At 42.8% G+C, this 11,338-nt stretch overlaps 1 protein-coding gene across 1 annotated transcript; it reads right to left on the bottom strand.

Annotated features, from left to right (window-relative positions):
- Nucleotides 1-234: 234 nt before the first annotated feature.
- LOC144806961 (olfactory receptor 1f45-like) lies at nt 235-1,173 on the bottom strand. The gene has a single exon (XM_078673016.1). It carries the CDS (start codon nt 1,171-1,173, stop codon nt 235-237), a length of 939 nt encoding a protein of 312 aa, XP_078529142.1.
- Between the last annotated feature and the right edge of the window lie 10,165 nt (nt 1,174-11,338).

The following is an 11,338-nucleotide window of genomic DNA, read 5'->3' as shown; positions in this document are numbered from 1 at the left end:
TGTATGTATGTCATGTTGACAATGTGTAACATGTAAGTGTAGAATGTGTGACAGTCACATTGAACATGTGGGAGGAGTATGTAATTTGGCCAAGAGTAATCTTTGAAATCGGGAATGATCTTATGTGTTGTATACTGAAATACATTGTTATTGAACAATTCATAGAAGTTATCAATCATTATTCAATTCATTGCAGGGCAAAAACACAGTGCTTCCCATTTTTTTCAGAAAGGTTTATCTATGGCATTGAATTTTGCTTTTAACTTTTTTCAGTGCTTCTTTCACATCATTGTTTCTGACACTATAAACAAACGGGTTCAACATAGAATTCACCATAGTGTACATTACACTTATCCCCATATCTTTCTCCAGGGAGTAGACTGAGGGTGGACGGACGTATGTAAAAAGCACAGGAGCATAAAACAGGACAGTGGACGTTAGGTGGGAAAAGCAGGTGGAAAAAGCTTTTGTCCTTCCCTCAGAAGACTTGATCTTGAGAATGACCATTGCAATCCGAACATAAGAGATGAGAATACAAAGAAGAGGGGCACCCAAAATCACAGTTGTCTCAGTGAAGAGGACAAGCTCATTAGCAGTAGTATCTGAACATGAGAGCTTCAGAAGAGGTGGAAGATCACAAAAGAAGTGATGGATTTCATTGGAGCCACAATAGTACAACTTGGAGGCCAAGACACTGTGTATTGATGAATGAAGAGAGACGATCACCCAGGCACAGAGCACCAGCGACACGCAGACCCGTCTTGTCATGATCTGCATGTAATGCAGAGGGTGACATATTGCCATATATCGATCAAAGCCCATAATCCCCAACAAAAAACTACCCATATTGCCAAATGAGAGGAAGAAATGCAACTGGATGATGCAAGCAGCAAAAGAAATTGCCTTTTTTACTGACAGCAGGTCCACCAACAGTTTTGGAACTGTTAAGGAGGTGAAACAGATGTCCACACAGGCCAGGACACTCAAAAAGAAGTACATTGGCGTGTGGAGTCTTGAGTCTATCCTGATAATAATAAAGATGGTGAGGTTTCCCAGTAGGATGACTGTGTACATGGCGAGGAAGACAAAGAATAGAAGGATCTGCTGGTCCGGGTGACTAGAAAATCCAAGGAGAATGAATTCTGAAGCAGAGCTCTGGTTTCGTCCCTCCATTTCACGTGAATCTGTAAAGGCCGAAATAGAATTTACTTATCGTCCAGCACCCAGATCTCCCACAATGCACTGCTCATGACTTCATACATTATATGAAAGAAGGCTTGGAAAATGACATCACCAGTGGCAGCTGGTTAACTTTGAGAGGGTACAGATGAAAATACCTTCATCTAATATGATTAATCAAATGAGCACATCTAGCATCCACTAGTTGGAGTTGGTTCAAAAATTTGTAAAAAACCAGAACTAATTGCTGTATTTTATAACACAACTTCCTCATAATTCGGCAGCAAATTCAAAGGTTCTTAATAAACTATTGCAACATTTTTGTAGTATGTCAGACAAGCCTTACCCTTCTCAAGGAGTGTTAGAGGTCACCTTTCATAAGAACAATTGTGGCAAAATACTGGAATTTTTCACCACAATTCACTGAACAAAGCTATATATGTTAGAGGCACTTAAAAATACAGTGAGGCATTATTACAAGACCCATCTTTTTGTAAATTTCTAATGCATTTTTTTTGTTCCGAAGTTTTATATAGCGCAAACTTGAACCGAAATCGGGTATTAGAGCACTTTACATGAGTAACAGTTACGTTACATTAGGCACAGAGAAATTAAGGGCTAGATGTAGGTAATTTGAATTTACAGATTCGAAAAAAACGAATCTTACCGATTTGGTATTTTTGAATCGGTAAATGCTATGTAGATAAAAAATATCGGTAAAAATTACCAAATCGTTAAGTTTCGGTAATTACCGAATCGGTAATTACCGATTCGGCCTGGAGGCCCATAGGAATGAATGTCAATTATCGAATCGGTAATTACCGATTCCGTAAAATAGGGAAAGAGTCAAGGGTGGCAGGGTGTCACTTTGACACCCTGTTGCACCCCTGAATAGTGCTTGTGTGCACATGTGGCACACATACATGCCCTGAGGGCATGTATGTCTGTCAAATGGCACAGGTGTAAATGCACAGATTTGCATTTACAGAGGTATTCGTTATTTACCACCAACTAATAGTTGGTGGCAAATAACGAATCTTGTAAGCACAGAAGCACTCTTCAAAGTGCTTCCTACATTTCATTTACCGATTCGGTAGATACCGAATCGGTAAATGACGATTCAGTAAATACCGAATCGGTAAATACCAATTCGGTAAATTTGCCACCTACATAGGAAAAGCCTATTACTGGTCGGTAACGGCCGATTTCGGCCGTTACCGACCGGTAATGGCTAACCCTGGGCGTCCGAATCGGCTACGCCCACGGAGTAGGCGTAGTGTTGCCTCCTACGCATTTTGCGTAGACAGCGTAGCCGGCAACACTACGCCCACTCCGTGAGCGTAGCCGAGTCGGCCGCCACCCGCCTCCCTCCCGCCCTCCCCTACATACATTATTTAAGCAAAATACCCTTAATAAAGCAATTTTAAAGCATTTACCGTGTCCGGGGCTCATCCGGGGCTCCCTCTTGGAATAGCGTCCCTTCATAGATACCAATGCGCATGCGCGGCCGGACATCCAAGAGGCCAAGAAAGTTTTTTTCTCACAACGCATACTGACAGCAGAATGCCAGCCTCGCGAAATCTTTGCAACAGTCCATGAGTTAGCTATGTCAGATAGGCCCTCACCCGCGATTATTCCCTCCCAGTCATTGTGCAACTCATTGAATGAGTTTTTTATTGACAAAGTTGCACAAATAAAAGCACATATCCCGTCTCCGTCAAATCCTTTTTTAGATTGTTCTTCGCCACAAAACACCCAGTGCATCACTTTTATTCCTGAGTTAACCAGTGAATCTTTGTCCCCGCTTCTTAAGCGTATAAAATCGGGGTCTCCGTCCGATGCGAGTCCGGCCCGCATTCTGGCTCAGGTGTTTTTGGCCTGTCCTGTCCCTGCCCTTACTGTGATAAATGATACTTTCTCTAAAGGCCTAGTTCCTACTGTATTTAAATCTGCCACTATCATTCCTATACTAAAGAAGCCTGGGGCTGATCCCTCCTCCCTAATTAATTATCGTCCTATATCCCTGCTTCCTTACCTGGGAAAGGTGGCTGAGGCGCATGTTTCCCAGGTGTTTAGCTCCTTTATTGAGGACAGTAATTACCTGGCCCCATGTCAAGCTGGCTTCCGACCACGACACTCAACCGAGAAGGTGGTGATCTCGGTCATGGACCAACTTAGGGAAGGACTCGACGCCAACACCCCCAAAATATTGGTCTTATTAGACTTATCCGCCGCCTTTGACACTGTGGACCATGACATCCTGTTATCACGTGTCAGGGCGGCGGGGATAGGGGGGTTGGCACTAGCCTGGGTCGAGTCTTTCCTGATGAATCGCACTCAGACAGTTCACCTAGGCACCTTTTCGGCTCCTCAGCGCAATGTCAACTGTGGTGTTCCCCAGGGGCCTGCTCTTTCTCCTTTATTATTTAATCTTTATATCTTTCCACTGGTGTTTGCTTTACAGAATATGGAGGTCACTGTATACAATTATGCAGATGATCTACAACTCATTTTTGATCTTTCTTCTCCCTCAGGAGTTGGCAGTTCCCAGTCCGTCATGCTATTTATCCGAGACTGGATGAACATCAATCAGTTAAAACTTAATCCGGATAAAACAGAACTTGTGATGACGGGCGGTGCTGCCAAACCCTGGTCCCCTTCCTTTTGGCCCCCTTCACTTGGGTCCCCCCCTCTCCCTTCTTGTTCAGTTAAAACACTTGGGATTATGCTTAATAATCAATTAACACTTCATTCACATATTAATTCGGTGGTTTCTTCCTGTTTCTTTACACTTCGAGTGATCCGGAAGGTTGCCAGGTTTTTCTCTGCCTCTGCATTAAAACTTATTTTAATGGCCATGGTCATGTCAAAGATTGACTATGGCAACATTATTTATAATGGAGCCCCTGCTTACGCCCTACAGCGGCTGCAGTTGATACAAAATCAGGCTGCTTGACTGGTCTTTGGCTTATCTAGGTCCCATCATTTGACCCCACTGCTCAGGAGCCTTCATTGGCTCCCTATAAAACAACGAGCCAGGTTCAAATTAGGGTGTCTAACTTATCAAGCAAGAGCGGGTACTGCCCCTGCCTTCATCAATTCGGCAATCTTTCCTTACGTTCCCCTTAGAGACCTTCGCTCTTCGAGCCTGGCCTTACTAACCACGCCCCGTTTTAAAAAGAAGCGGGCAGGGGGGCAGAAGTTTGCTGTACTTGCACCCACTTTTTGGAATGACCTCCCCTTACCATTAAGACTCTCCTCCTCCTATATGGAGTTTCGGAAGTCACTAAAAACATTATTATTTCAGCAGGCTTTTGGCACTTAGTTCTCTTCTTTGTTTCCTCCTAGGGACCTCACTAGCGCCATGAAACTGATTCAGTGTACGTGCGCTCTACAAGTATTTTTAAATTCAAATTTCTCGGGAGAAATGCGCATGCGCGGCCGCCCGCGCATGCGCATTGGTATCCATGACGACGCGATTCCAAGAGGGAGCCCCGGACGAGCCCCGGACACGGTAAATGCTTTAAAATTGCTTTATTAAGGGTATTTTGCTTAAATAATGTATGTAGAGGAGAGCGGGAGGGAGGTGCGTAGTGGGGCTACGCGGAGTGCGGGAGTGGGCGTAGCTTCTCGCCCATTCCGCGTAGCTCCGCGGAGCCCCACTACGCCCACTACGCCCGGGCTTAGTAATGGCCTTCCTACATCTGGCCCTAAGTGATTTGCCCAGAATCACAGGATGTTGAGCGTCATTGCAGACTCGTACCCGGTTCCCCAGATTTGAGATTGACCGCCTTAGCCATTAGGCTACATCCTCTCCCCACTTTGCTACCTCAAAGGAGATTCTCAATCATATCACACATTATGACTGATTTTCTACATGAAAATGACAACAGTGAAAAGGGAGAAGAGTTAGGCATCGCATGGTGTATAACAAAGTATTTTAATGTAGATAAATCCTACAGGCCAATGCAGCAATTGTACTTCTCAAATGCATAGAGATTTTAGGAGCAGATAGATTACAACGATTGTTTATGCTAAGGCCTCACAGAACATTATTGATATAGATCATTGCGTCCACACAGGACATGAAATAACAGACATAGCAATAACTGCCCTCTGGGACTAAGCAACTAAAATCAGCAGCAAGTCTCTAAAACTCACAGTGAATTATCCCTCAACTACCATCATTAAGTATATTTCATCAATTCTCACCAAATCATCAGTTGACAGACTATGAAATACACGATTTCACTTTGCCTAAATAAGTTAAAATCATCTCAGACAAAGGGGCCAATTACGATGTCGGGCGGATTGCCTCCGCCAGGCTGGCTGTAGCCACCGCCAGCCTGGCGGGGGCAATCCGCCCGACATCCATTCCCGAATTCCCCCCGCCATATGAACATGGCTGGGGGGACTGCGGCGGACGGAAAGACCGTCCGCCGCTTTTCCGCCCCGGTCGCCTGGCGGCCGGGGCGGAGAATGTTTAATATGGTGGCGGTGTCTCATAGACACCGCCAGCCATATTAGTATGGGCTGTTAGTCATGCCTTTCCGTGGCGGCAATGCCGCCACGGAAAGGCATGTGGTCTTCACTCTGGGGGCCCCCTGCGGGCCCCCAGAGTGAAGGAGGGGTGGGGGCTGCACACGGGGGGTACCTGTGGTACCCCCCCACATTTGCATAAACAAAGCGGAAGGCACCGCACGGTGCCTGCCGCTTTGTTTATGCAAATGCTGAAATGCATTTCTAGCATTGTGGCGGGCGGTGCTGAGAGTACCGCCCGCCACAATGCTAGAAATGCAGGATGTGCCCGCCACTGTGGTGGGCACATCCTAATGCCCCCCACGGGACCCCCGCCCTTATGGCGGGCGGCCCCAATCCCCGCTAGGATGACGGGCGGACTTCATCCTAATGGACCCCTAAGTTTTCATTTTCAGGAATTCCATCCAGTAATGTTATTTTTTTCTCCTGAAATGGCAGATTTTCATTTTACATTTTCCACACATACTCATATGTACCCTGTTACATATTGAAAGAATACTAGCAAGAAAGACACAATATGTGCTGAAGGGTGAGGGTGTTGAAGAATATCCACAAGCCCCACCCCAGGATTCAGGATCTAGGAAACTCATGAAGCATGATAGGTACCACATGATGAAGAATGGGGTTGCCTAGTGTTTCCCTATGCCTGAGAGCTAACTCTATGCATTCTAGGTGACTTGTAGGGCAATAAGCATCATACTCTACCAACTGCCAGAGTTGGCACTACCAGATTTTCTCTGTATTTCTGCAGGTTTGCACCTATGTGCTTTATCTCTTATGCTCTCTCCGCCTCACACTCCTTTCTCTTCCGTACACTCCCTGTTACACCCACTCTCGTGCCCACCTTACCCTCTGCTTATCCTCTGCCTTACCAATCTCATCCTCCCCTCTCCCTGCCATGGCGTCCTCTTCGTCTCTTGGTCTCACCCTAATATTACTCTCATCTTCCCCTCTTCTCTCTCTTTCCATCTTACCATCGTTTTACTGTGTGTTAGTCTCCTCTATCTCTCTTCACCTCACGGTTATGTCTACACTTATTCTTTTCTTTCCACAACACTCCTCTCTTTCTCTTTCTCCCTACTCTCACACTCTGCTTCCCCCCTCCTGTGTTTTTCACTCACCCTTTCCTTCTCTCCACCTCTGCGCCCTCCCTCTCTCTACCTCCCTATCCTCCCTCTCTCTCTGCCTCCCACTCTTCCCTCTTCCTATATCTTTCCTATCACCCTCTGTCTGCTTTACCTTCTCTCTTCACCTCCTCTTCTTTCTCAACTTTATCTTTGACTCTCTCAACCTCCCCCTCTTCTGTCAGCTTCAACCTTCCTGCTGCTGCATACAGACAGTGTAATGATGTTGTATATATAAAGAAAGCTTACACTGCAAATGTACCAGCCAGTGTCTGTGTAATTCTGAAGGTGCACATGGGTTTTAACTGTTTTTTTTAACAGTAGCAGCACCAAAATCTGGATTATATAGAGCGTGCTCAAGATAACTCACAAGACCTGGGGGCTAAGTGTATTAAAAAAAATAATAATAAGGAGCTGTGCAACCATATAAAAGTGTAAATAGTACCTACAGTGTTACATTAACTCCCAAGTATGTGTCATGACAATTAGAACAGCAATTGAAGTTTTCAAACTGAGCAGAATGCACCAAACATCAAATGTGGGCCTAGATCTTCCCAAAGTTGCCCACTGAGGGAAGAGTAGATCTTCTAAGGTTGACAACTGGGTTTCCCATGTGCTGGCTGGGTTCTCAGACAATAATTGGCTGTCAGTTTCTTGAGCAATATGCATTTCAAGGGGAAGAAAGAGGACATGTCAGCTCATGTGAGAGCCTTAAAAAGGAACTGTCTCTCCTGAATTATGACTATCATGTTCTTACCTTTTTTCCTGTTCTCTTACTCTCTCCTACTAGTCTCTACTATTTTCATCAAACCCCCTTTCTCAATATGTTTGACACAATATTCTGTCCACACAATATTTTTGATTCTGTATTGTGTCAGTGATCCACTTTATAACACTTGTTACTGCTCTTCTCCTCTATAATTAACCCTCTGGCATACTTCTCTTCCTTTCTACTCACTCATTTAGTCTCCTTTCATCCACTCCTTTCCTTACCAATCCTTTGTCTTATCCTTCCTTTTCTTTTTCCTTACCCTCATCTTTTCTCTCCTCACGCTCTCCTTTAATTACTCTCCATTTCTCATCTTTGTCTCTCATTGCCATTTCCACCAGTCCAGGTTCCAAAACTTGTGACAATTTTCACTACCCATTACCCTTTATTACACCAACTTTAAATGCTATGGCCATGGCAAACAATACCACCACATCCAGAATTTGCAAATTAAGCAGTAGTTAATAACATTCGGTAGTCTAAAAGAGTTATGCACTCTACAGTTCAAAATGCTCCAAAATATCACATTCATTTGAAGTTCATTAACATCACTGATTACATCATCCAACCTTCTGCTCCTCAAACTACTCTATAAACAGCAAGATCATAAAAATAAAAAAGTGAGTAGTAAAGGTCTCACAAACTGAACAGATTGGCTCTGTCTCTATATACATGTGTACATTTACGAAATAGAAACAGTGTAGTACTGGGGATAAGTCTGATTCAGTAGTATAAATGTTGTATGGTGCACCATTTAGCTACCTGAAGATTTAAGTTGAATCAGTACTTCATTTTAGCAAGGTAAAGATTGAGGGCAACTATTGTGAGTGGCCAACACACACATTTAAATAGGTTGAGGATTAAATCAGAGGTCTGTGCGAAAAGCTTCTCCTCAGAATACATTACTCACATGCAGATTTCTGTAGTTCTTACGTACTGCAATAAGCAATTTCTCCAATACTGGAGATTTATAAAGTACAGATATGTATTTCCATAAGTTTGGTGAAAATTCGGATCTATTATACATTGTACATTGTTGTAGAATGTAAGGGCATGGAGGGGTCACGAGGAGTCCCTGGTGCGACCCCAGATTGCCCCTTGCAACCCCTGGCCTCAGAGGTGGCAACATCAGTAGTACCAGGAACACAGGGTCAGCTCGTCCTTATGAAAATTCGGTCCACTTTCCTTGTTTTCTGTCAATTGGTTTATGACACTGATAATGAATAGTATTCCAACTTACATGTGACATTACTAATTTAAACATGGGTGTGAGAAAAGGATCACTAAATGTTTGGAAGGACTATTATTTAGGAACAAGGGTTTTGAATAAAATGGACTGACAACAATTGTTACTGACAATAAGAGTTACTGACTATGGATAAACAGTAAAAAGTGAAAAGGAACATATCATCAAGAAGATATTTTATTAAAAAATATATTTTTATTTTTATTTTTATTTGGGATCTGGTTTAAACATTCATTGCCGATCCAGCATTGATTATCGTAGTGTGTATTTAATGCTTATTATGTATCACAATACAATTCAGTGAATATATACATTTCATAAATAGATTCAAGTAAATACAAAAGATAATATATATATAAAAAGGTAAATTTTATAATCACAAAAACATGGCTAAAGATAATTTGACTTTGCAATGTCAAATTATCTTTAGCCACCCTTGTAGGTCTTCCCCCCTACCGATACATTATTTACCAAATCGGTATTTACCGAATTTTACAGATTCGGTAAAAATTACCGAATTAATACCTACATACCATTTACCCATTTTAAAATACTGATTCGGTAAAATTTGGTATTTTAGAATCGGTAAATAATATTTACCTACATCTGGCCCTAAGTACCTATTTATGAAAAAGAGGATTGGAAAAACATATCAATGTTACATCTGAGCATGGATAAAGCAGCTGCAGCTATGCAGCATCGTCTTGTGAGCTGCTGGACCATTGTTAAATAAAAAGAAAAATAACATATGTGAAAGAGGAAAACTTTATGCTTTGCATTAAAAACAGCACTATTCCCCTCAAGCTTCTGTCATTGAAGGGGACTTCTTTTTAAGCAAGTCTGCCACTGGCTAGGACTTCTCTTTGAACACGTGTGCACATTGTGCACACAAAAAGTATGTAATTCACAGTGAGTGAAGCCAATTGCTGAAGTGGTCTGACTTCTTGCCTCATGCTGTTTGCAGTGGTGAGAATAAGGACAAGGGAACCCAACTCACTAAGGAACCTGGGTGGGTACATTATTTTCAGAAACAGTGGTTCCTGTGGAATAATAGAATCAATATAGATAATAAGGTGCACAATCGCAATAGAAGGGTTAAAATGATGTCAGAGAGTGAAGAAACCACATACACCTATGGTTTTAGTTTGATACAATCATATTTTACAAACAAAATTCTATATACAATGAAAAAGTAAAATGTGCGTAGTGTCCCTAGTGAGAAACAGGTGACATAATTGTGACAGTATTTTACAAGGTTTCCAAGGTATTCCAAAAAGTCGACCATTTAGCAGCTCAATACATAATATACAGCAGCAATATACAATAACATGCGCTGTTAATGGTTCGCTTTCTGTTGTTGTTGGCGAGTATTTGACTCTATGCGTGATCTAGGGTCTCATCAGGACCTATGGATTTAGGGATATCTGGAGTTGGTGTTAATCACAAGCGGTGCTGTCGCGATGACCTGTGAATCACGAATGTTTAATATGGTGGCCTGTACCTACTTATGGTATGAAGCCCATCTATAGAAGCAAGTATTTTTCAATGAAGACGAATCCTTCAATAATAGCAGTCCTCGAAGCACGTGACGATCCACTACGCGGGCAGCACGACAGCGTCAGTCTGTCTGTTGTTGGCCAAATGAAAGTACTTCTTTTTAAGCAAGTCTGCCGCTGGCGGAGACTTCTTTTTGAACACGTGTGCACATTGTGCACACAAAAAGTATGTCATTCACAGTGAGTGAAGCCAATTGCTGAAGTGGTCTGACTTCTTGCCTCATGCTGTTTGCAGTGGTGAGGCAGGTGAGCCGTAGCAAAATGTGAATGACAGCTGAACACACCACTCGATGAAGATGGCTGAAAAAGCCCCTGTCAGTGTATATGTAGTTATAAGATTTAGATTTTTTTAAACAAAGGGTCTTGGCTGACATGAGACCTAAAATGTATTTTTAAGAATCTTCTATTTTTAACCAAAGGTGTTGGTGACAGCATATCTAAAAAAGAGTACAGCTAAGCATCCTGCAACACTTATGCTTTACTAAAAGAGCCCGGCCTGGATAACCCTTTCACCCACCGCAGTGTGTCCATCCCAAAAGTTAAAATGGGAAAGCTCAACTTTATTATATAGGGTGGCACCAACTACTCCACTGTATTATCAAAAATAAACAAATGTCAACCATTAAAGGTTGTACAAAGATGTGCATTAGCAAAGCTGTACAAATCTACAGCTCTGTAGTACCTACAGTGACTGTACACTAACACATTCAGAGTGCAGGTGGCTACCGCACCATTTGATGAAAGTATGCATTTTTGCTGGGGGTTAACCGGGGGCTTCTCGGTGTAAAGATCTGCATGTGAATCAAGCTAATATAATGTTTCTCTACACACACACCAGCAAACAATGTGTGACAATCTGCAGCACAGTGATCTTGTTTTCAGAATGACAAACTAAGGAACTTCTTTGCAGACACAAGAGGAGGGA

Source organism: Lissotriton helveticus, unplaced genomic scaffold (genome assembly GCF_964261635.1).
Source record: "Lissotriton helveticus unplaced genomic scaffold, aLisHel1.1 SCAFFOLD_632, whole genome shotgun sequence".
Lineage (NCBI taxonomy): Eukaryota > Metazoa > Chordata > Amphibia > Caudata > Salamandridae > Lissotriton > Lissotriton helveticus.
This window is presented reverse-complemented; position numbering and strand designations above follow the sequence as displayed.